The sequence below is a fragment of the Equus przewalskii genome, chromosome 32 (genome assembly GCF_037783145.1).
Source record: "Equus przewalskii isolate Varuska chromosome 32, EquPr2, whole genome shotgun sequence".
NCBI classification, from domain to species: domain Eukaryota; kingdom Metazoa; phylum Chordata; class Mammalia; order Perissodactyla; family Equidae; genus Equus; species Equus przewalskii.
Genome location: NC_091862.1, coordinates 3,558,324 through 3,584,790, shown reverse-complemented (window position 1 = coordinate 3,584,790; position 26,467 = coordinate 3,558,324). Strand labels below are relative to the sequence as shown.

Sequence of the window (26,467 nt, the reverse complement as noted above, 5' to 3'; positions counted from 1 at the left end):
GACGCCCCACTAGACTCCCAACGCCCTCTTCTCCAGGCGAGGTTTCCCGGGCAGCTGACAAACAGGAAGGCGGATCAAAAGGACTCGGGAGGCAGAGGGCACAGTGGAGCTCAGTGGCCTCTGGACGCAGACAGGGCTCTTTAAACCCTGCCTCGACCACGCTGGCCGTGCGCTCTGCCCTCCCCACCGTTAAGCACGGTCGGCCCGGGGTGGGCTGTGGAGAGGTGCCTGGAGGATGCTCGGCTGTCCTCTAACCTCTTCTGAGAACTAAGATCATTCACTGTCTTTACTGCTGTTGTCAACTACTAACTGTCTAAAACCACCACCTTCTTCTTTGAGCTCCACGCGACTTTCAGGGTCAACCTCCAGTCCCTTCGGCACGTCTTCTGCACGCCCCCATGTTCTCTGTGGCGCTCTGCACACCCATGCCACCTGCATGCCTTCCCTCCTCTTCCACACTACTCCCACGCATCACCTCTGCCCGCAGCACGGGGAGCTGCCCCTCTGTACACTCCCACAATGTCCTGTGACTCTCTGTAACTGCAGTCACATCTCTGGATGACAAGTGAGAACGTGTCTGCCTCGCCCATAACCGGGACCCCTCTGGGGTGAGGATGTTGCGTTTACATCCATCAGCACCAAGGCACTCAGTGCCTGCTGACTTTCCAGAGCTCACTCACTTCCCGTACCAATCTGCCTCCCGTGGTCCTTCATGGCCTGGCCCTGCCTCCCTCCCAGCCTCAGCTCCCTCCATCCCGCCTCTGCATTCCAGCGATACCAAGTACCTGATCTACTCCGTCCCAGCCAGACCTCCTCTCCTGCCACGCCCTCGAGAACACTCTCCCCACCATGTGTTCAGGAGGGTAACCACTCAGGAAGTAATCCTGCCATCCTCCCTCGTGAGCCCTTTCTTTCGTCAACGCTCACAACAGCACGTGAGCACTGCCCCCTCCTCTGCACTGTGGTCTGTGCCGGCACCCGCCCGCCTGCCCTTTCCCCGCAGAGCCACATTTCTGAAGCTCAGTGGGCACTGACTTGACTAGGATCAGCCACTGGGGCTGGGGCGCTGGTGGGAGACCTGAGGGGAGGAGGGGGAGTTGGGGTACACCCTGCCAGCGTCTCCAACATGCTCTAGCCCCACCAAGCAGGTTCTCCCTGGAGGGCCCAGCTCCTGCCAGACGCCGCCCTCCCGTCATTCCTGAAGCCCTGGGGTGAAAGCAGCTTCTTCCTTTGTTGCTAGTGTCTGGTTGCCTCCCTTACCCCGACTTGGCTTGTCAAGCTCTCCTCACACTGACAACTGTCCCACCTTACACCCTCTCCTGGACGTCCCAGCATGCTCTGCTTTCAGGCCTGCGCCCTCAACAGCACACTGACAAACGTTCTCTTCATTACACAGTCCTATTATCTTTTACAAATTTATACTCAGTAGCATTAGCACACAGACTATATCTTATTCACTTTTCCACAGAAAAATTGCATAACGTCTGAACTAAATTTTATGGAACTGAATCAATGTACCACCCACTTAAAACATAAGAAATTGGACCCAGAAAATGTTATTTTTCCAAGTTTGGGTTTATTTCAAAATTGTAAAGATTTATATATTATTTTTTATTACATATAATAAGTTTTTAGCTTAAAGAAAAACTTTCACATTTAAAGTTTTAAAAAAAGATATTTAAAAAATGTAGACATTTTAAGAGACAAAAAAGCTGAATACACCTTGCAGCACAGGTTTATCCTTAAATATTCACATCTCAAATGCTGTTTAGAAAAGATTAAAAAACTGGCTAAAAATCATCTACAACCGGCAGTGATTAAAATCTCCTTATCTTTGGAAAAGCACATTAATGACACACGATGAATTTCGGGTTACAACGTTACGAGCATCCAACAGTTTAATAGAGCAGGGAGTCTTTACCAGAACACAAAACGGTCTGAAACCGTCCCGGCACTTGTTTGGGAGTGACTATTGTATCAGTAAAGGCACACTTGACCAAAACCACAACATCGACTTTCCCACGCTTTCTCCGAAGAGTTTCTGATTTTCAACTTAGGAGAGAAGAACAGCATTTAATCACCGCATCCCTGGTGGAAAAAGAGGGAGGAAAACACAATGTAATAATCTGCCTCAAGAGCAACCTTTCAGAAACATTCCTGCCAAGAGACAAAGGCATGATCAGCTCTTTAAATCAGAACTCGGCGGAACGCCCACTCATGTCCTGATGAACTAAACCTGTGTTGGACGTCCCTAGAAATGAAGAACCGAGACTTGGAAATAACCTGTCAATCTCTGAAATGAGATTTGCTTTAGGCAATCCTTGCCAGCACATGTGCTAATCTTAATATGAAGAAATAAATTTAAATGCCAAAAAGAACTAAGACAGGTGTTCATCAGAAAGAATCAACCACTTGAAACTGAGTAAAAACAGAATGTCTGCCAGGTTCCCTCACCGTTCATATAAGGCGTACAATTTTGCTGTTTTCATATACAACGTATGTTTCCAAATTTCACAAAGAAGCACAGCTGTGCCTCAACAGAATAGTTTTCTGATTCTGCCAGATTTAAGATTGCAATTAGCTTTTTTTTCTCCACAACTAAATTAGTACATTTCTCTGAAAAACTGTAAGAAAATGACAGTTACCTCTTGACATACCGAATAAATATGTTTCTACTGGCTTAAAACGAACATTTATGTACGAGACCTCATCTTGTTCACTTTCTTCCTTTTTTTAAAAGTACAATTTGTTTTGCTAGTCTCCACATCCTATTTCCCGAATATTTGCAGTCATGGAAGATTCTGGAATCTCTTGTCATAATTCCCTAACTGCAAATGTTCATATGGTAAAGTAGGAGTAAATTCCCAACCTATCCATTACATGTTCAAAATGGTTTCACTTTATATGGCAAGCTTTTAGTCATCTCATTAAAAAATAATTTCCTCTTGGGAAGAAAGTAAAAGTCAACAAAACAGAGCCTTTTAAATAATCTTTTAACGTGCAAATTGCTAAAATTCATGTATTTGTGTAAAGAGAGTTAGAGGACCAGAAACAATAAGATGGAATTCAAAGGAGCTCACCTTGCATACGGGATGTATGACAGACTGTACCTGCAAGGAAAATTCAAGCATGTTGAAATGTAACCTAGATGATGCTCTTCTTTATGCCAAATGGCCATGTTGTAACACCATAAAAAACAAAGCAGCAGAATATAGCACAGTGATTCTCCAAGTGTGACCCCAAAAGTCACGATCCCAGGATGATTCTCCAAGTGGACCAGCAGCAGCACCACCACCCCGAGACCTGTTAGAAGTGCCAACCCCTGGGCCCCACCCCATACCTCCCAACAAGAAACTCGGGGTGTTAATAAGCAACCTGTGTTCTAACAAACTCTCTAGGTAATTCTGATGCCTGCTAAAGTTTGAGCTTGTTATAATAAAAAGGTTACCCCTTTTAAATTATTTTTTTTAAATAGAAACAAAAATAAGAATAAACTGCATTCTCCTTTAGGGATAAATAAATCGTTAAGTACAGATTACACAATAAAAAGCAACATATTATAGAAAACTAAGGGATTCAATTTAAATTTTTCCACATACTACTGAAAGGAAGTAAACTATCATCACACAGTTCATTTGTAGCATGTAGAGAACTGCATTTAATATCTGTTGATGTGACATCTATCAGCAGAAAGGCAGAAGCAGGACCAAAAGAAAGACAGATCCCAGATTGGGTCTTATCGAAAAGGAGAGATTTAAGACAGCAAAATCAGGGAGGGGTTGACTGAATATCGGAAGGAGCTAACAAGACTTAGCTCTAAAGAAAAAGGAAAAGCATTCTTAAAAATACTTCATACGGGGGCCGGCCCCATGGCCGAGTGGTTACGTTTGTGCGCTCCACTTCAGTGGCCCAGCGTTTCGCTGGTTAGGATCCTGGGCGCAGACATGGCACCGCTCATCAGGCCATGCTGAGGCGGTGTCCCACATGCCACAACTAGAGGGACCCACAACTAAAAAAAATATATATACAACTATGTACCGGGGGGGCTTTGGGGAGAAAAAGGAAAAACAAAATCTTGAAAAAAAAATACCTTATATGTGAAAAAAACTTCCTGGTCTAACATGGACATGTGCAAGGAGGGCAGACAATTTAATCACACGTTCACAGGGCCTTTTATGCAGCTGGACGGGACACAGTCCAAGTCACAAAAACGGCCACATGAATGGGAAGTGTGAAGAATGGCATGCCCGAAGACTCGGAGAGAGGGAGAGGAAACTGAGGCAGAGAAGCAGCAGTGAACAACAATTTGTGCACTGATGATTCAGAAGACAGCTCCAGCATCAAAATGAATTCTACGTCATGATTATTCAGCAACTCGGTGCAAAGGGAATGGTGAAGCGATACGCCCTCGGACGCGTGCTGTGACACGGCCTCACTTCCATGGATTCATACGTTTCACCTACATTCCTTATCACTTCCCTTTCACATATTAGACAAGAAGCGACTGCATCATTGTGTAACTATGTTAGCACAGCACCCAGCACTGGTGTGACCCTACCTCCCCACAGCTCTCCCTCTGGGGCCCTGAGCCACGTCCCATGGGGCACACTGCACATCTCACTCATGTGACCTCTCAAGAGGTCCGTCCCCTCCAAGGCGCCACACCAGATAAAATGCCAGCGACTTCCCTAGGGCTTACAGGCTCAGAACAAAATGCTTATCACTGCCTAGGGAACCGTAATTTTCTAATCAGTGTAAGACTTACCACGTCATTGACAAGAACTGCAATATGCAGAATAACAAGGCGAGTGCCCTCTTATGCCACTAAAAACAGCAAAAACAGAGAAACCAGTTAAGAATTTTTAAAAATATTTTTCACAACCAAGTTCAATTCCTCCCCTTCAAAAATGCAGATGCTAGCTCCCTTTCTCTTTAACAAATTTTAGTATGACAAATTTAAGATTTAGTACTTTAAACTTAGTACTTAATTTAGTACTGTACCTAAATTTAAGATTCTGAAATTTAAACATCCATGAAGTACATTTCCTTTCTAAAAGTCTCTGTGGCCATTAATTTAAATACAGTCATGTGCCACATAACGATGTTTCAGTCAACGACAGACCACATATGCAACAGCGGTCTCAGAAGATTAGCACCATAGAGCCTAGGTGTGTAGGAGGCTACGCCATGTAAGTTTGTGTAAGTGCACACTATGATGTTCACAGGATGAAACCACCTAAGGATGCATTTCTCAGAACACATCCCCATCGTTGAGCAACGCATGACTGTACTGCTAAATATATGGCATTAAATAAATATTACCTAAATAATTATGCATGGCTGAAAATATTAAAAGTCTTTAAAGTTAGGTTCTTAAAGTCAACGTTAACTTTTCTAAAATCAGCATTTAAAACCCCACTTAGTTATCAGACCTATATCCTATGTGGAATTTACACATTTTACTCATTTTCATTTCCTCCTTTCCTTGAGTTATTTTTTGAAGGAAAACTGTATTTTATTGTGATCTTCTGGAATAATGTAAAATGAACAGTTTCCATGGTTGTTTTAAAATTATCTACTTTCAGAATTCCTTGTCCATTTTTATTTTTTACTTTTATTTACTTCTTCATTTACTTTTAATCTACTGCTCACAAATAAACAGGCTGCTAGACCATTCGAAAACCAGAAGTCAATGTTCCATAGGGATATGCAAAAATTGTTTAAGAATATTCTTTTAAGTTATCATTGGAAAACGAGGTGTAACTGAATTTTCACATAAGTTCAGTCCTTACATCATCAAAATTAAAAAGAAAATCAGAGCATTTTCTGATAGAGCATTTCTAAGACATATTATACACCACCCTTTCTTCTTTAAAATGTGCAGTTTTCTTGATAGCTCATTAAGCACCTCAAACCCTTCTGGGAAGTAGAGGGAACAATAAAATATAATGTACGGTCAGGAGCAACAACGAGTCAGGTGAACTGTGACACTAACTTCTGTAAAGGCTAACGAAGAGCCGTTCACCTTGTCTGCAAGTGGTTCTCTCTAAGCGGCAAGCGATTAAGTTCTTCTGTCTCCTTTGTTTTGGTTGGTTTTCTGGCCCTTTCTCCCTATTAGTTTCGACACTGGGTTACTCACAGTATACTCCCTCATCAGCGGGCCTGCCCGGAAGCTCAGCACAGCCCGGGCAGTGAGGCCAGCAGACAGACACACAGACCCTCAGCGAGGGCCTCTCAGGGCTCAGGACTGATGGAGGAGCCAGCCTGAGCGAAACAAGCACGAACTCCCCTGTGTCTGTCTCAGGTGGCAGAATCTATGGCAAGTCTAGCCACTAACTCGATGTGACCATACACAATTTTAGGGATGCTCGATCTTTGGTGGGTTTTAAGAAGCCAGACTTTGAGCTCCTTTGAGATGACAGTGTGAGGACACTTAGCTGGTGATGGGCCACAGAGTTAGTAGAAAGAAGGCATTGGTTGGTCTAACTTACCCAAAGAGCAGCACACAGGGTAAAGACGAAACACAACTACAGGAAAGGAAAGAGAAAAGTGTACATGTGAGTCCTTTCAAAAGCTTAAAAGAATGCATAAACTATCTGCATTCATTTGCATGGATAACATACAACAGAACAAAATTAATGAGACAATATTCCATGAGTGTTATTTAAAGTCTATGACTGCAATATTCCTTAGCAAACTGGAAGCACCTGGTAAATAATCTGTTGACTGAATCAACAGAAAGAAGGTCTGCAGAACGATCTAGAGTGACGACAGCTGTTCTTAAGAAGGCTCACGTCAGTGTTTAGTAACAGAAGACCACCAACACAGTATCCAGTACAACTGCTAACACACGGCAAAGTCTCCTTTACTTGGCTTTACACAGAAATCCACTGTAAGGATTTTCACACAGAGAGATTACATCGTCACCCTACATCCCTGTGTCCCCTGAGGAGGCAGGGGAGTGAAAATGAGAGGCAGGTGACGGCAAGGGGGACATGCGGGAGGCCTGGAGACAGAGACCTCGGTGAGACGCCAGCGCTGACGCCCAGGAGCTGAGAGTCCCTTGGTCAAGTTAGTCATCTGGTCCTGACCTCGGTTATCTGCTCTTTAAAGTGAGGACAGTGTCTAGCTACGTGCTCTACAGGGCTGTGAACAGGGAACAAATCAGAATCTGCCTGCAAGGCGCTGGGCACTCAGAAGTCGCTAAGTAAGTGGCAGCATTTCTTTGCCGTCATTGTTAGGCATACTCTGCCACCAGCAGCAAATCAGACCATGGAGAAGCACTCAGCCGGAAACGTTAAGACTCAAGTCATCGCCAAAGTTACATCATATAAATAACTAATGGTCTGTCTCGGGAAATATTTTGTTATTTCTAAATGTTTGAACAGTCTCTCAACTTCACGATTGTCTGCATAAGTAGGGAACATTACTAAGACAGGTTCCAGGACTGCCTAAACAAAACCAATCTATGAAAAATCTCCGTAGAATACAAACTTTTCATAGTCCAACAGTGTAAAGTTTTTTCCTCTGGCAAAGAGGTGGGGAAAGACTCACAGACATTACAGTGGGAACATTTCCTCACTTGTAAATCTACTGGGATTAGTTGTGTTTCAAAAGTTAATTAGTGGTTAAACGGACAAACTAGCTAACGCTGATACTTAAATTCAACAACACGCTTTAAGGCAGGAGACACAGAGCAAGACTTAGGGATCAAGGCTCGGTGAAGGGGGGCCTTGGGTTCCTCTGCCTATAACACCCCAAACGATGATCAGCTAAGAACCCAAAATGCATGACAATAAAGCTATGCCTCTAACCCCAAGCAGAGCCCTCCCTGTTCAAAGATAAAGAGAACACTGCACTGTGCAGTGACGACCTGCTGGCTGGTACAGAACCCACAGGTGATGAAAGGGTGTACTTAGGGCACTGCTCCAGAGGCCATGCTGCTGGAAAGACAAGTATGGTCCTGCGCCCCACAGTGACGTCTCAGTCAACCACAGACCACACAGATGACGGGGGTCACGTACGATTAGTACCACACAGCCTAGGTGCGTAGTAGGCTGTACCACCTAGGTTTGTCTAAGTGCACTCTATGATGTTCACACAAGTACAATATGGCCTAATGATGCATTTCTTAGAACACAACCCTGTCATTAAGTGATGCACGACTGCAATCAAACAGAGAAGGGACAAAAGCCAGGTGACAAGCTACTTCAATTCAGGCAACTCCCTCTGAGAAGACTCAAACGGACCCAGAAGTGACCTGTCGTCCAGTTCCCCCCTCCAAAGGGCGCACACAGCAGTTAAGAAACGCTCTACAGGGCTTGCATATGAAATGCATCCAGCTCTAAGCGTCACTGTAAATACACAGAGCTACCGTGTCAGACACACGCAACAGAGGGCAGGATGCCCTCCGCCAAACACTTCAGGTAATGCTGTACAATCCAAACTCTGAACACACAGCCTCAAGGACATGAATATTACATTCAACAAGAGAAACAGAACAACAGTACACACATTAGAGCAGGCAACGCTGGAAAAAAATGCAAAAAATACTTCAATAAAAGGTCTTTGTAAATTTTCATTGTATACTTACAAGCATGATAACTGTTGCAAACAATCTTGTCGTTTCAAACATTTTCTTCAGTTGCTTCACGGGTCCCATTAAAAAGCAGGTACTATTTGAAACAAATAAGAGAACTAAGAGATGGCTCTACTAATTTATCTGGCAATATAAAAATAAATGCTTTTAAGAAAAGAACAGAAATCCTATGTTAGTTTATCAATAAAAATCTCTCCCACTAAATCTGTTTTCTTTATCCTTAACATTTAAAGGAAACTTTAATCTGAGTTCTCTATGACACAGCAATGCCTTTTTACAAATTATTCATGGCGTTATCTAGGGCCACAGGTGAGCAGGACAGCCAAAGTGATCCTAAACAGGAAGTCTGTCTTCAATCTGTGCCAGCGCAGCCACTCCCACCTCCTTATCTCCACGCTTATCACCCGTCAGAACAAGGAGAAACCGCCAGCCACAGTCACTGCCAGTTCAAAGCCTCTAGTAGCAGCGCAACATGAAAAGGCTACGCCAGCCTTCTTTCCGACCGCGGTCTGAAGGAGAATCATGAGGACGAGCCCAGGAAAGCTGACTGAGCTCGGGCTGGCTCATGCCCGTTCACTCGACAATATCTCTGAGCCGGAAAATTCCTGAGGATACAGCAGGTCACCTCTGAAAGCTAAGTGCACCCAACTACTCCAACAGATGTCAACACACCCAAAGATGCACCAAAGATCCTGGGAGAGGAATGCCGGAGCGCCCAATCCAAAGTGCTGCTGGGCCGTGGCACGCATCACCTGTCTGCCGTCTCTGCTCAGCACCCTGACATCACAAGAGCACAAGAGCAGGCACTGGGGCACAGCAGCTCTAAGGCCGAGCTCCGGAGGACTGTCTGGTGGGAAGTCAGCCTCATCACCTTGCTAGGCACATCACCAGGCAGCGACCACCTTCTCTGTGCTACCACCCACCGCTATAAGGTGGGGTGATGACAGTGCCCACCTCATAAACTGGCATAACATACCAAACACTTCAAAAAGTCCCTGGACACAGTAAGTGCCCCCAAATGCTGGCTATTCCTGCCATTGACACTCTATTATGGCAGCTGGCACATAGCAGGAGTCAACAAATATTTATTGAAGGAACATAAATTTTGTGGCTGAATTCATGGTATGAATAGAGCTACAGAAATATATCCTATTAGGAAAGTGCTTATTAGAAAGGAAAATTTTGATAGTGATAGCAAACAAAACATTTTTAGAAGCCAAACTTCTATACATACCTGGCTAATGCAGCAATATTTCCAAGGGTATAAAACACTGCAAAAAGCTTTATGCCACCAGGAAGCCACAGCAATCCAGTTCCCTGAGTTAAGATATTACAGTTATTTAAAAACAATTTTACCACTGTAATGGCTTAAAATACAAATATGCTAATATAAGAGTAATAATAATGAAATAAATTAAAAAATAAAATTTAAGTATAAATGTGCTTATAGTCTCTAGTTATATAGTTTAAAAAATCAGTTAATTTCTAACGTTATTTGCTAATTCTAATCTTCTGCTTATTTGCATATAAGTATATATAAATAACCCATAACACAACCTTCTGTATACATGTAAATCTCATGCTACTTAAATATTCTTTTTAAATGGCCAGTTAAAAAAGTAATTAACGCATCTAAATGACTGATTCTGCAGCTCTCTTAACACCTGTTGATTTTTGTTAAGTATTTTAACAATCCATAAAACCCCCCAAAATATTAATTTCTACATCCCTGTATTGGTGTCCACCCCTTTATTTCAGGTGACTAAATGTGTCCCATCAAAACTGTCTCACAGCAATCCAGATCAAGTGGACCGCCTGATGGTACTGGATGGCATTATTAGTCTGACATGAAATGAAAATTATTAAGCAATATAAAGCCTTAACTCACGAGGAGCGAGAAGAAAACGCCACTCACGAAGCATATGGCAAACCACTTCAACCTGGTGTTGAAACTAAGGGTCGAGGCATCCAGGACCTTCGGAGAGAAGGGAAATGAGAACAGGCTCTGAAGCGGCCACTCACCAGCCCGATTCCTCACACTGTGCTGAGGCGAGGTCCCATTCTAGCCTCCACGACGACCCTTGGTTTTACTTTGCGTATTGGAGCACTGTTTAACAACATTAAGATTCACGGCTGTAGGGGCCGGCCCCATGGCCGAGTGGTTAAGTCCGCGCGCTCCGCTTCGAAGGCCCAGGGTTCGGATCCTGGGCGCGGACATGGCACCGCTCATCAGGGCATGTTGAGGCGGCGTCCCATGTGCCACAACTAGAAGGACCCACAACTAAAATATATAACTATGTACCGGAGGGATTTGGGGAGAAAAAAGCAGAAAAAAGAAGAAGATTGGCAACAGTTGTTAGCTCAGGTGCCAATCTTAAAGATTCACGGCTGTGACGGGAAATGCAAACGTGGGCCGGGATCAGAGGGTCCTGAGGATCACTGTTCACTGTGCCAGGTGTGAAAACAGCACTGTGTTGGTGGACTTACAAAGCCCCACCTGTTGGGGACAGCAGAGCACGCTATGCACGTATGAGATATATTATATGAGATATATTATAAAACACTCGATGATCAAGAAACAGAGGCAGGATGAAAGAAGGCAGGCAAAACGCTGCCAAGGGTTGAGGCCGGGTCAGGTACACAGGGCTCACCACCCCTACTCTGCCCGTGTCCATCTGAGGTGAGGGTCCCTACGTGCAGAGCCTGAGACGGGGGTCCTTGTGCAGGAACGGCTCTCAGGAGAAACCCTGAGGGAAGCAAGGGAAGCTGAACAGAGCAGGGGAAGGATGGAGCAAGGACGTGGCCTCAGCTGCAGTTCAGCTGGGCCTGCAGTGTAAACTGCACCCGAGTGGCAGGCAGCTGGCCTCTGGAACCCAGCTGCCGTCAGGTGGTCACCAGCTGTAGGTGGACTGGGGGTAACTGCAGGACCTCCAGGGTGAGCCAAAGGGTACAGCTGTGAGTCGCTGGGTGATGGGCATAGCCCCCTAACAACAGGGAACTGGGCAGCCACCAGGACTGTCACCACTAGATACATTTGACAACTTCCATTATAAAAAGTTCATTTCAAACCAACTTATGCAAACTTGGGTATCTCCTCAGCCATTATTAAAAACATATTTTTGAAATGATAATTTATTCTCGAGCAACAATATTCCTGTATGCCACGCAAAATCTAACCAAATTATGTGCGGAGAAAAGTAGGAATTACTCTGCATACTTTATAGAGTACAATAATCAAGCACGCAGTAATGATTAAGTAGACATTTAGATTACTGAGTATACTACTAAAACTTATTTTCTCAATAAGGTTGAAAAAGTATCAACAGCAGCTGTTTCAAGAAACTAGAAATATACATTAAGAATTTATATACCAAAATTAAAATTTCTAACTTATATACCATGTATACTTAAAAATAAGACCACATGCTTATAAAGTATTTTCAAGAATAATGAAGCAAAAGCAGAAAGTTTTATATGCAAAAGCTCAAAATACCTTTGGTTACGTTCCTTACCTCCACAGATTAATCTGTGAATCCTTATGTAGCATGAAAAGGAGATAAAAATAACTGAGTAAAGATTCTGTCAATGTAACGTATATCACTTTTTAACATATCTTAAATTTTTTTTTAAATTTGCTTTAATTCACAGACACTCTTGTTTCCAGCAATCTTACCTGTTTATAGCAAAAACGATCACTGGATTTTAAACAAAGAATGAACTTGCCTATAAAAACGTCTAAATTTCATTCTTTCTGATCAGGAAGAACACACATCGAGTGTATTTTAACTACAGAACAGAATAAACCCTGAAGATCGCACATTAAACAGGAAGATCTAGTGGTTCGTAAAGAGGCGGCATGGCATCGTAAGCAAGCGCGACTTCTAAACGGTGGGTGTGAGCGCACCAGGGTGAGAAGGGCTTAATGAGAGGAAAAGCATCCATTTTTGCTTTCTTTTACAAGTTTAAGTCACCCACTGTTCATAAGTTCAACTTCTGGTTTTCAACAGCTGGTCTCTTTTTCATTCGGCACGCTTATTTGTGTAACAGTAGGTATTTTCCCCTTATTACCATCTCACATGAGATGATCTTTAAAATGAAGCATATGATGAATTATTTCCATTTGGAAATATGGAATAGTCAATCCACAAGCAAATGATTTGTCTCAAGCCTTGCAAATTGTCCAGGATACAGAAACAAATCAGAGATTTCCTAGGTCCTGAATGGGAAAGTTATATGTCGCTTCACCATGCAAGAGAACCTGGCACAGCACGCTCACGTCAAGACAGGACGGCGCCAATGCTCCAGCCCCCCCCCTTCAGCACAAGCATTTAGGAGCTGCGTTCCTGTGCACCCAGGATCAGGAACGAGCCCACCACCACCATCAGCTGTGTCAATTTCTTAAACATAGTCTCAGAAAAGAAATACACAATATACATCGACACTGCTACCAATTATTCATTTGTAATCAAAGGAAGAGGAAGCAAAGAGAAATCTCTGGAGAGCAGGAGTGTGACTTGCATTCTCTGGTGTCCTGTTCCTGCTGCAACACATAAACAGCACTGCCTGGAACCCGAACTTGATTAATGGAAAAACTAGGTGAAAGTATAATGGAGGAGAACATCTTCATCGCAGCCCCAACATTACAGATGAATGAATGAACCCGCAGCACAGCAAACGCTCGCTTCTTTCCTTCGGCGATGGAGAAGCGGGAGATCGACCTTATCACAAAGGGGACAGCTGCAGAGCCCTGAGCCTTGCCTGGGGCTACCACCACTGGAATAAAGGGAGAACACTGTGGCTTTAAACTAATGAACGCACTGAATGCAGTATTCTTAAAACACCTCTTTCAGTGTATAAAAAGATCAAGATGAGCAGACAGTGAGCACAAGAAACAGGCATCCACAGACCCTCTACAGTCGGGTCCTCACCTACCTCCTCAGGTGCCCTCCCCCTTACTAGGAGGCTCACACAAACAGCACCCCCACCCTCCTCATTTCCGTCACCTACTGCTCTCCCTGTCATTCTCTCCCACTCAGGACCCCTGATCACAGGTGCCACCTCGGATCCAACCAGAGTTTTGGATGATTTCAACATCCACATGGACAGCCTGGCCTTTCTGTTCCTAGTCCCCTACTCTCAACGGCCTTTCCCCTGCACTCCACTCAGTGACCCAGGGCATTCTTACCACCTGAAATTACTCCATCTCCAAACCTTGAGCTGCTGCTCTCCAGCCCCACCCCAAAGCCCTCCCGGAAGCACTGATCCAACGGCTCCTGCCTCCACTGCTCTGTGGCCTCTGGGACCTTTACCCAGCCCAGCGATCCTCTCCTTTCTCTTCCGTGGAAATTACACCGTACCTCATGTGAATCAGACATTCAAATTCCCTTTCCACTGCATCCATCTGGCAAATCCCACCCCGACTGAAGCCTGCCTTCCTCTTCCTCTGGGCAGAGTTGAGTCACGCAGCAGGAGAGGGCATCGTAACCCGGTCAGCACCAACTTCAAATGGGCCCAGATGCTGCCTGTCCAGCAACCTGACACGTGTTGTTGTTTCTAAGTCACCTTCTCTCTCGCCCTACCACCCACTGACTATTTCAAACCTCCATTTCTGGCTCTGACACTTTCACTGCCAGCAGATGACTTCCCCTATTTCACACAGAAAATGGAAGCCGCTAGTGGAACCCCCTCCACTGCCTGCCGCCACCACCAAGCCCACCTCAAGAACATCCTCTCTTCCTTTCCTCGGATTAACGCAGAGGAGCGAAGGTCAACCCGGCCACCGAGCTTCCAATCCCCACCCTCTGACCTTCGCAGGAAACTTACCGCATCTCCAATCATGAACCATGCTCTCTCCCTGAGACCATTTCCATCAACGCGTTAAACATGCTTAAGCCTCTTCCATCTTAAACAAATAAAAAGCTGACTTGATTCCACCCTGCAGCCTCTGCTCATTCACTAATTCACTCAACAAATACCTACTGAGGGCTCCTAGGTGCCTGTTCTAAGTACTGGGTGAGGAGTCTGGCTCCTAGTTAAAAGCTGTCCCAGGGGAGGCTGCCCTCCCCACGGCAGACTTCATGCACAGACCCTGCATCGCAGACTCTAAAAGGAGCTGCAGTCACGGACTCAGCCCCAGCGGGTCATGCCATCTCACACATCTCAGTCTCAGCCCTGCGGCCCCCATTCCAGCGGTTCTTTTTTTTTTTTCTTTTCTTTTTGAGGAAGTTTGGCCCTGACCTAACATCTGTTACCAATCCTCCTCTTTTTGCTTGAGGAAGATTGTTGCTAACATCTGTGCCAATCTTCCTCTATTTTCTATGTGGGATGTGGCCACAGTGTGGCTTGATGAGTGGTGCTAGGTCCGCACCTGGGCTCCAAACCTGTGAACCCCGGGCCGTGGAAGCAAAGCGTGCGAACTGAACCACTACGCCACCAGGCCGGGCTCCCAGGGTTTCTTATCCAAGCTCTTCTCCCACAGGGCCTCCTCACAGGGGACGAGGAGACCCTGAAGACACTTTTCGCCTCTCCGACTTAGTCCACTCTTAGCCTCCCCACTTGCCCTCCTCCCCTGACCTCAGGCTCCATAAAACTGTTGTTGGGGACTCCCTCAGCAGTGAGACGTTCCCCACGTCCTGGCTGATCCACCTGGCCCCTGACCAGTGTCCATTCTAGGGGGGAAATGGAACCGAGGGGAGTGGGCACTTCCTCCAGTTTTAGCTTCTTGCTTATCCCATTGCAGATAGTGATTTAAGGCTGAACTGGCCCTTTCCTTCTTGGCCCATTGCTTTAATTGGCTACTCCAGACACGTGACAGCCCAGCTCGCTCTCTCCCAGCTGGGCTGAGCTCTGACACTGGGTAGCACAACAGTGAACACAGTAAGATCGCTATCTTCAAATAAGCAGATGCCCGTCAAGCAGAACATCAGGTCTGGCAGGAGCTGTGAAGAGCCTCTAAGCAGGTTAAAGGGTGGAGAGTGGCGAGGGAGGCGCGAGGGTCAGGCATATTGGGAAGTCCTGCTGGAGGCCCTTCTGGGAGGTGACGCGAGCAGGGACCTGACCGAACTAAGGACCAAGCCAAGCAAAGGTCAGAGAGAGAGCCCCAAACTCCTTGTCCCCCCAAACCTCCTCCTCGTCCCCCCAAACTGCCTCCTCGTCCCATTTCTCAACCTGCACTCTAGAAACCAGCGCCTGTCCCCCTTGTCGGACCCCAGCTTAGGAAGAGCCAGCACAGGTAAAGCCCAGGGGAGAACCCTGAAAGCTGATGGGCTCCCGGCCCAGCCATGCCCACTCTCCTCAGCAACCAGCTCCCCTGCCCCTACCCGACGAGAACCATCCAGACAGGAAAGCAACTTCCCCCTCCTTCATTCCAAGGGACACTCTTAAGACTCCAGTCTCCCTTCTGTCTCAACCGCACTGGACATTTCACCCCCTCCCCCCGCCCAGAAACACTCTCTGCCATCGACTCCTCCGACAGTGCTCTCTTCTGCTTTGCCTTCTGCCATGCAGGCTACTCCTTCTAACGGTCTCCTCGGCGTCTCTCTCCCTCCACGGGGAAATGAAACGTGTTCTGCTGAGCCTTCTCCTCGCCCTTCTCTGTACCTCTCCCTAATCCACCTTGTCCACCTCCACAACGTGAGCAGAGGGAAACAGATAAGGCAAGACTACGCTTACAATCTCTGAAGGGAGAAAGGGAGGGAGGGAGCTTAATCTGTGTAACAACAGCTATTTTTCTTGTTACCATATCCCATTGATCTTTAAAATGAGACCTTAAGACAGACAGTTTCCATCTGTAAATACTCAAATCCACAAGGTACACTCAATCCACAGGAAAATGGCTTGTCTCCTGCAAACTGCCCCTTAAATAAAGCTGGTGGCGGTTCAAATAAGAGGCCTCTGTGGCACACTCACACGTTACAGCCTTGCTGCCTCAGCACCAACAGGTGCCTTACACCCATGCCCTAGTTGTCCAAACCCAAACTAGTCACTCCTTCACTGGCTCAGCAAAGACTTATGAACAGATGTCATATGCCAGGGACCTGGTAGGTTCTAGACAAACAGTAAAGAATAAGATGAAGAAGACCCCAGCGCTTACGGAAATACATTCAAATGGGGGGAACAGGTTACAGACTAGGGTAAGTTCCACGAGGAAACAGAGAGGATACTGGATATCAGGAAGGGGGCCTCTCTGAAGAGGTGGCTAAGTGGAGGCAAAAGGAAATGACAAATTCAACCCTGAAAAGAGCCATGTTAGGGGCACCTGAGAAAAAGGAAATGCAACGGCCAAGTCCCCCAGGCAGATAAAAACGAATGGCTTAGACTGGGGAGAGGAAGCCAAGTGAGCACAGGGGACCCCGGGGAGGGAGGTAAGGGGTGAGGTGGAGCGGTGGGCAGAAGTTGGGCTGTGGTGCCGTGAAAAGAGTTTGGATTTTATTCCAAGTGCTACAGGAAGTCACATGCTCTGACGCGACTCTCTAAGACCTGGCTCAGGTCTCTGCCCCCTTGATATCTTCCCAGATCTCCCACAGGAGGACCCAGAACTCTGGCTACTCTGTCTCTCTCCTGGCCTCCCAACCACGTGAGCAGGAGCACGGAGCAGCCCCAGATCTCAGGATGCTCCCCCAGCAACACTCGCCGCCTCCCCTAAGTCCTCAATCTGTCCTGAGCCAACCTCGTCAAGTCCTCCATCACTCCCAGGGCACTCCCCACTCCCTGAACACCACCAGCAAACTCCCTACATCCTCCCCCTCTTCTGCAACCACTCCCCACCTCCTGCTCTGTCTGCAATCTGGTCTCCCCTGCACCCTCTCAAGTGGGGCCTGTCTTCCTGCCCACACGTCCTGTCACTGGGACAGGAGGTGGGCTAAGGGAATGCTCCCTCCTCACTGCTGCTTCCCGTGCCTTCCTCTGCCCCAGAAACACCTGCTTTCAAGATCTGGCCATCATGCTAGGCCACCTGCTGCTCCTCCTCACTGTGTTCCTGGGTCACACTTCTCCTTCCACCTCGTTCTTCACACCTCTCGCTACTATTTGTGGGTTCCTGTATTACCATGATGCTTCGCCAAACTGGTTACAGAATTGAGCGAAAGCGGATGCTTCTCTTTTAGTCTTTGAACCCTCACACAGAGCTCAGAATCCTGCCCACAAGAGGTGCTGCAAAAATATGACAGGCAGGGAAGTTAGGAAGGGGGACAAATAAAACATCCCTACATCAGCACTCTTCGATTTTAAGTGTTCCACTTCTCCGACAGGCACACAAGAATTTGCCGGCATGCAAATAAAAATACTTATAAAGCAGTTCCCGCTCCACTCCTATTTTTAACCCTCTCACTAGAGGAAGTAACCCTTATCAAGTCTCGTGGGTAAAGCACAGAGACAAGGGGGTTTTCCTGTTTTTGATTTTTTAAAATCTCCTACCAGGGCTCAAAGCCTTAACAGACAACCTTTAATTTAGTATTATTCCACTTCTCGACGACCTGTTCTTTTTTTCCCTCCAGTGTCTCTACTTGCAAAAGACGCACACACACAGCACTTCATTTACGTCCAGGGGCAAAGAGACGCAACCAAACTTTAAGATTTTGGCTTTCTGCGGCTCGCAGGACGAAGGACCTGCACATGTAGCGGCACTGGGCAGCCCGTGCACATGTCAGGCGCAGAAAACCAAGTCGGGTGGGTGAGGAGAACGGAGGATCATTCAGGGGAGAGAGAGACAGGCAGTTACCGGGGTCCCGAGAACCAGAAGGCCCAATTGGGGGGATGGGGGGGTATCTCAAAGGTAGCTTCTGCAGACATCATGAGAACCGGGCATGCTCCCAGACTCTTCCTAGGACCGGGAGTGGAGCCCTCCTGCATCAGCTGGGGTCAGAGGGGGCCCCGCCCGGCACCCGTTCACCCCGCTCCGCCTGCCCCCGCCGCGCCCGGGGGTCGGGGTCCGCGGAAACCGAGGATGACGGCCAGGGTCTGGGGGCACCGAGACCGAGGATGACGGCCGGGATACGGGGCACCGGGACCAAGGATAACGGCCGGGGTCGGGGACCGCGGGGACCGAGGATGACGGTCGGGGGTCACCGAGAACGACGATGGGGGTCTGGGGGCACCGGGACCGACGATGATGGCCGGGGTCGGGGGGCACTGGGACCAAGCATGGCGGCCGAGGGTCGGGGGGCACCGGGACGGAGGATGATGGCCGGGGTCGGGGGGCACTGGGATCGAGGACGGCGGCCGGGGGTCGGGGTCCGCGGGGACCGAGGATGATGGCCGGGGTCGGGGGGCACTGGGATCGAGGATGGCGGCCGGGGGTCGGGGTCCACGGGGACCGAGGATAACGGCCGGGGTCGGGGGGCACCGAGACCGAGGATGGCGGTCGGAGGTCTGGGGCCGCTGGGACCGAGGATGGCGCTCGGGGACGGACGCGGGCTGGCTACCTGCGAGGTCAGGCCCTGCTCCTCGTCGTCCTGGCCGCTCAGGACCCGCCGCAGCTTCTCCATGGCCCTGCTCCTGGGCGCAGCGGCCGCCACAAGCTCGCCGGCCTGCCGAGCCCACCGAGCAACCGGGAAGCCGAAACCAGAAACCACTCGCGGCGACCGGAAGTGCGGACTGGCCCGCTTCCGGCGCGCCCGCGCGGCCGCCGTAGCCGCGCGCTCATGCGCACTAAGCCCCCGCGGGCCGTGGATCGTGGGAGTAGGTACTTGCTTCGCTGACCTGGCAGCTGGTCGGCTGGGTGGAGGTGGTCTCGCGAGCAGGCAGGGCAGCCGCGGGTCCCCCGTGCGCGGATGTCCCCGGTCGCTGCCTCCCATCACATGGAGTGGGGACACAGCGGGCTCACACTCGTTGCTTGTTGGATGAAGGGACCCACGAACACAGATCCTCACGAGGGTTCTTGACGCTGGTGCCCAGACCTGCGTGCAGTACCGCAGACTCGCGTCCAGGCCTGCAGACTTGAGGTCCAATTCTGCAGACCCAAGGCCCAGTACTGCAGAACAGCGTCCAGTACTGCAGTGCCTCAGACGGGACGTTCAGGCCTGACACCAGTAGGAGAAGAATCCTGGAGGCCAATTTGGGAAGACTGACAGGCATGGGTTCAGTCTAAACTGGACACCGACTTACCAGGAGTGAAGTTCTCAAAATATCTTCTCTTGGAAGGAGTCAGGGAAGAAAGGACAGGCTTTGCGGGCCGGCAGTTCTGTGCCCTGATTTCAGCCCTGCCACAACAGTGTGGCGCTGGGGACTAGCCGTCTCCTAGCCAGGGCTCCTCATCAGAGCATGACAACACCTACTTTTCAAGATTAAATGAGACTATACTTCAAATTATCCCACAAGAAATAGCAGGAGACTGCCTTAGTCCTTTTTACCCATGAGAGGTGTTTAAGTCAGTTCGTCTTCCAACTAGGGAGGAGAGTGAAGCCCTGGGTGGAAGCACGCGGATGGCGCTGCCTTTCTGTTCCAATCCAACACTTCCCTCCTCTTGCCTTTATGCAGCAGTTGTCAGAACAGCTCACTTTTTCTGTGGATGGCATCAGCAACACAAGCAAGCACTAAAACGTGAGAGAAAAGCATTAAGGTCTCTCTGGGAAAATAAGCAGCATACTTAGAACTAAGGCTGTGTGTTTCTAAAGGTTTGTCTCCTCTCCTCATTTCAGTCGTCTTTGAAATCAGGTATTCCTAACTTCTTTCCCACCCACACTCTGACAACCAGTCCTGTCCCCTCTGTGCAGAGTGCCTCGCTCCCTGGCTCTTCAGCTGTGACCCCAGGTAACCACGGCAACAGACTGATGCTAGGCAGCTGGCTTTGTTCACGCACAAAGCATTCTGGGCCTCAGTTCTGAAGGAGGAAAAGCTGTTGTGTTACTTTTTGACCAAGCTTCACTATCATGTCCAAAGAAGTGATTAAGACAAGCTTACGAGATATAGTAAACGACCAGTGTTTAAATCTTGTTAAATCTATCCCAAACTCGGGATCTGTGCTCTTTCTCAGGCACTTGTAACCACTCAGGGGCTCAATTTCAAGTGTCATTTCCTACCCAAGTTGTCACCTGAGAGTGTTTGACACATTCAACAATTTCTACCAAGTACTCTATGAATTCTTAGAGGTGGGAATGGGAAATTTAAAAGGTTCTGTATTCTCTTCCTTCAAAATGCTTAAGATGTTGCCATTGGGTAAAGGTTCCCACATCCGTTCCTGATGTTGCTGTCCTAAGAAACCCTCTGGGAACCTAGCCACTTGGTGTAAGGGTGCTGGTTTGTGTGTGGGGTCCCTTGGGGTCCGAGTTCCTGATGCAGGATGGAGCATCACACCTGGGGGCTGGGCAGGGCCTGCCTGTGGAGAGCACCACCCTCTCCAGCTCCCATGGCTGGATCCTCCAGGGGCGAGACCTCTGCCTTGCTGACCAGGGCTCTTCCCTCTGAACTTGTCTTTGCCTCGCTCGCGCCTGCTTTCCCGTGGCCAGGTGAAGGGAGGGAGGAAGGAGGAGGAAGGAACAGCTGATTTCAAGTGTGGAGACCAGGATCTGTGAATCTTGCTCTGGCAGGCCTGGAGGAAGGCAGTGTGGGAGACACGCTCATCTCGGGGAACCGGAAAGATGAGTTTTCTCAAGTTCCTTGCCTCTCGTGACTCGGAGCCTCCTCTTGTTCTTGTCCCTGGGCTGCCCCGTGTTTGGGAAGGTCGTTGGCTCTGAAAAGCTACGTGGCTGAACAGCAGGAAGAGGAAGGGATTAGGAAGCTACTTAGATTTTTTTTCTAGGTTTATGGGCGAGAGGCAAAGACTCACTTTAGGTCTCCTTACACTCTGTTCCAGAGTTCTTTAGGGTGGGAAGGGAGGTGGGGATCCAGAGCAGAAAGTATACGTGATGAAACGACGGTAATGATTATAATCACAAAACCCAGCATTTCTACCACGTGGTGGGCCCTGCCATGAGTGTTTACAGGTACAGTCAGTTCTTGTTATTTGCAGCAGTTACATTCAATAAAGTCGCCACAAACACCGAATTAGCCATCCGGGAGCACTGGTTCCGAGGGAAATACAGGTGAGGCTCCTGCCAGCCTCGGACCACACTTTCCTCAGCCAATCAGTGCATAACCCTGTTGATGTGCGTCTCTGTGTAAGGACACCTTGTGTGATACGTATCGCTGACTCATTAGCGCTGACGTCACAGTCAACAGCACTGTAACTCCTGCCTGAAAGAAGCTTTTCTAACACGTGTTTTCTCCGTAAGGCACATCGCAGCCTTCTTGTGCTTAGGAATACTAGCCAGCACTTCAAGCACCAGGCTTGGGGGCCATTTTAAAGAGTGAAATCACCACCAAAAAGCACAAAAATGGGGGGCTGGCCCCGTGGCCGAGTGGTTGGGTTCGTGCGCTCCGCTGCAGGCGGCCCAGTGTTTCGTTGGTTCGAATCCTGGGCGCAGACATGGCACTGCTCATCAAACCACGCTGGGGCGGTGTCCCACATGCCACAACTAGAAGGACCCGCAATGAAGAATATTCAACTATGTATCAGGGGGCTTTGGGAGAAAAAGGAAAAAAATAAAATCTTTATTAAAAAAAGCGCAAAAATGGGAAAAACGTGGCGCTGAACAGACTGCAGAGGTGCTTGTTTGCAGTAGGAGAGCTGAGACAAGAAAGCGGGGCGTCGCCTTGTTCCATCTCAGCCAGGACCCTGTGCCCTGGGCGACTTGTTTTTCACTGATCTGCACGTGTCCTTGAATCATCATGAAAGTGCTTGCAGGTATAGATTTTTGGGTTACTAATACCTTTTGGCAACTAGGTGAATTTGCAAATACAAAACCTGTGAAGAACGAGGACGGACTGTAGGATTATTTTATTTAATCCTCCTAACCACCGTGCAAGGTGGGAACTGTCATCACCTTGGCTTCACATAGGAGAAAATAAAACAGTTTAGGTTGATTTGCCCCAAATCCCACAGTGATAAAATGCAGAGCCAGGAGTCAAAGCCAGGCAGTCTGACTCCAGCGCCCAGACGCTTTAATCATTTTATGATCTCCATAAGGGTTATGCCTGCAATAAACTTTGTGCAGGGTTTTTCAGGAACCTGAGCTCGGCTCATAGAGTACAGAAGTGAAAAAGCCCACGCCACATTCCTAAATGTTCAGTATTATTTTCTAAGTAAAATTTCTTGCACCCAAGTACAGGATGAAATATAAGAAATGGTCCTTTTTAGGTTGAAAATTGTTGGACGTTGGCATTTTGACATGGTTCAACTTCAAATATTCTTGGAAATCTTTCTCTCCATTACTGCAGATATCAGTTTATTTCATCTTTTTGCATCTGGAAAACTTCAAAAGGAAAATCTTTGAAGAATGTATAGATGTACTTTCACTGAATAGACACATAAAGGTTTATTATTGTACAGCAGATGCTTATCATCTATTTTCTGATCTTTTAAAATTAAAGACAGACGGAGAAGATCTCACGCTTTAGTATAAATAGACCGAATATAAGTACTGTCTGCCCCAAAGATGCTGGGCATTGGACTGTTTTATCAGAAAGAGTGTATCACCTGCTTTTCCAGGGGTCTTATAGTATCTGTTTTTAATCTGAGATTAGGGAAAATCTCTACTGAAGGCAGGAGGGTGGACATTAAAAATCTTTGGGGATCCACCTTTTAATCGTCAGACTTTAGGAAGGAATAGAGTGGGTGATGTAATAAAACAAAATAATAGACATTTTCATTATGGTCTTACCAAACCGAAAAGCAAAACCTATCACTTGATGACCTTGGAGTAGTATATTTATGGAAAGCTCCAAGGTTCTCTGGAATTCATATTTACAGGCAGCCCTAATTTTTAATCTCTGTTTAGCATGGTGGAGAATAAAAGGGAAAAAAAAGAACCACTTCCCCATTTGGTAGAGTCCATTCACCCAGCACTGGCCAGAGAACAGTAAACCCTTGTTCAAAAGTTTGCAGTGTTTACAAAAAACTGGAAAGATGAGTTGGATTAGCTATTCCTCTTAGAAGTAGAGTTTCACTCATGCTCAGACCCCTTCCCTTGGCACAGAGCCTGGCACGTGATAGAAGCTTAGCATATGTTTCTAGGGTGAATAAATGAGTAACAATAGCTAGAGCATATTAAAGAATCTGAGACACAAATTGCATCCATATGACATCCAGGGTTAACTGTAGGAGAGACAATAAATCCAGGTGTCTGTAGGAGACAATAAATCCAGGTGTCAATTATTTGACAATTACGTGTTGAGTGTGTCCTGTGTGGCAGGCACTGCCCGGGTTGGCAGTGTAGGTACATAGATGAGCATGAGACTGACTGGGAAGAGAGTGAAACCAAGAATGAAGGAGTTAAACATCTTCCCTGGGCTAGAAGAGGAGAAGAAAGGAATTTGAGATAAGCTTTGCAAACTGCAGCTGTGCATACTCAGCATCATCAACTGTTGTTTAAAACAAACCAGGTCTCTCTGTCCCTCATTAGTATAGGAGTGAGCTGTTTTTCCCTGGAAGTTAAGGACCAGACGTCAAGAAGAAAAAAGAGATTTAGCCTCACAAGGCCAAACGCAGGCCAAGGATGAAAACTAAGTGGAAAAGTCCAGATGGTCAAAGAAAAAAAGAGATTCAATCTTCAAGACCAAACACAGGCTGAAGACACTAGCCAGGGAGGCTACATGCTCCCCTTCCCGTACTAAAACCCCTGATCAAAAGCCCTACCTTTTTCCCTTTGAGGAGGTGGATTTGAATTTTAACTCCCATCTCCTCATCTGGCAGCCTCTTGATAATAGACCTCTTTCTTTGCCACGAGCCTGGTGTTTCGCTTAATTGGTCCTCCGGCACATTGCGTAACGGACCTGTGTTTGTGTTCTATAACAAGAGGAGTCTACAAAATCATTATAATGGATCAACAAACTGTGCTACTGCCAGACAATGGAATATTAGACAGTGCTAAAAAGAAATGAGCTAGCAAGCTGTGAAAAGACATGGAGGGACCTTAAATGTGTATTTGCTAAGTGAAAGAAGCCAACCTGAAAAGGCTACACACTGTATGATTCCAATTATTTCACACCATGGAAAAGGCAAAACTGTGGAGAGGGTAAAAAGATGAGTGGTTGCCAGGGGTTGGGGAGGCAGGGATGCATACATGGAAAATGGGGATTTTTAGGGCAGTGAAACTGTTCTGTATAACATGGTGGTGGTGGATTCATGTCATCACACTTTTGTCAAAACCCACAGAATGTACAGCACAGAGAGTGGACCCTCATGTAAACGAGGGACTTTAGTCAACAACACTGCATCAGTTGGCTCATCAGTTGTACCAAATGCACCGCGCTAATACAAGATGTTAATAATAGAGGAAACTGGGTGTGGGGAGGGGATATTTGTGAGCTCTGTACTTTCTCTTCATTTTTCAGTAGACCTGAAACTGCTCAAAAAAAGCTATTAATTTAAAAATAATCGTTATATTAATTTAAAAATAATCGTTATACACGACTGAGTTCATTGTATTTGTGAGCACAGCTATGGAAGGATGTGCAGGTTTCTGCAGGAGCTGTGCACAGGAGCTGTGCTGGTCTCAGAGTGGAGGAGAGTCAGGAATGAGTGGGTGTAGACAACGGGGAGGGGGCTCCTGGAAGAGGGAATGGCTCGTGCAAAGGCCCAGAGGTGGGAAGGAACTTAGCATTTGCCATGAAAAGAAAGCTGTGAGTGTGGTTGTTTTGGCTGGTATGGGGAGCACAAGAGGGAGAAGTGAGTTAGGGGAGGTTGGAATGGGCTGATGGGGGACGCCCTGCAGACCACAATCTTAGTCAGTTTGAGCTATCATACCAAAATACCACAAACTGGGCAGTTTAAACCCCAGAAATTTAAATCCCCAGTTCTGGAGGCTGGAAGTCCAGGATCAGGGTGCTGGCTGATTCCGTTCTTGGTGAAGGCCCACTTCCTGGTTTGCAGACGGCTGCCTTCTCGCTGTGTCCTCATGTGATGGAGAAAGAGGAAGCTCTGGTCTCTTCTCTTTTTATAAAGGTGTTAATTCCATCATGAGGGCCCCACTCTCATAACCTAATCTAACCCTCATTATCTCCAAAGGCCCCCTCCCAATGCTGTCGCACTGGGGACTAGGATTTCAACATATAAATTCGGGGGGGGGGGGATGCAAATGTTCAGTCCGTATCATGCATGTTAAGGATTTTGGGTTGTAGCCTCTGAAAGATGGGGAGCCATTGAATCCATGTCACATCGAATGTGAAAGTGACACATCCAGTTTGCAATTTAGAAAGCTCACTCACGCATGCTTGGGATTCGGGTCTCCGAGGGCAGGCGTGGCTGTGCTGGGATCTGTTGGGGGTGTGTGTGGAAGACCAGAGGAGGGTCATGGTGGCTTGGACTAGGATGGCATGGAGATGGGCAGAAATGAACAGTCAGGAGATTCTACAAGTGGGATCTACAGGCCTTGACTGAGTGCAGAGAGTGGGACAGGGGTGGGGTCCTGGGAGGCTCCCAGGATGTGCACAGAGCACCATGGTGCATTGGGGAGCAGGAAGGAGGGGTTTGTGGTGGTTGTGAGAGATCTGGGTGCAGATGGATTGGAGATGGAAATTTGGGAGGCATCTGTTGGTGCAGGAAATCCCCCCGGAAGAGTGTGGGGCAGAAGAGACGCTGGGTCAGGCCCTGCAGTGGAGCAAAGGAGAGGGAGTGCGAGCAGAGGGTGAGAGAAACAGCACAGCGGGGCACAAGTCCTGCTGTGGGCAACTGCTCCTTGTCTAAGAGAAGCAAGGGTGGCAGGGCTTAAGTCAGGCACACGGTGCCTCCATATTTCTGTAGCTCTCCTTTCAGGGGGCCAGTGAGATATAACTAAGTACTCAAATGGCCAAAACAAGCCAGGCATTTCTTCTACCAGTGGTCCTCATGGCTAT

General features: G+C 47.5%; 1 protein-coding gene across 1 annotated transcript; it reads right to left on the bottom strand.

Annotated features, from left to right (window-relative positions):
- Positions 1-1,556: 1,556 nt before the first annotated feature.
- Positions 1,557-22,958, bottom strand: SFT2D1 (SFT2 domain containing 1). The gene is made up of 8 exons (XM_070603181.1): positions 19,021-22,958; positions 10,488-10,574; positions 9,834-9,916; positions 8,594-8,675; positions 6,492-6,527; positions 4,766-4,824; positions 3,081-3,110; positions 1,557-2,088 (listed from the first exon to the last, which is right to left on the bottom strand). Exons 1-8 carry the CDS (start codon positions 19,390-19,392, stop codon positions 2,049-2,051), a joined length of 789 nt encoding a protein of 262 aa, XP_070459282.1. The 5' UTR covers positions 19,393-22,958; the 3' UTR covers positions 1,557-2,048.
- Positions 22,959-26,467: the final 3,509 nt, after the last annotated feature.

Excerpts from the sequence above, each read along its gene's own strand:
- SFT2D1 (XM_070603181.1), bottom strand. The coding sequence starts at position 19,392 with ATGGGAGGCAGCGACCGGGGACATCCGCGCACGGGGGACCCGCGGCTG. Across the intron at positions 3,111-4,765 it reads CAGTTCTTGTCAATGACGTG|GTACAGTCTGTCATACATCC; the intron begins GTAAGTCTTACA and ends TTTTCCTTGCAG. Across the intron at positions 2,089-3,080 it reads TCATACATCCCGTATGCAAG|GGATGCGGTGATTAAATGCT; the intron begins GTGAGCTCCTTT and ends TTTTTCCACCAG.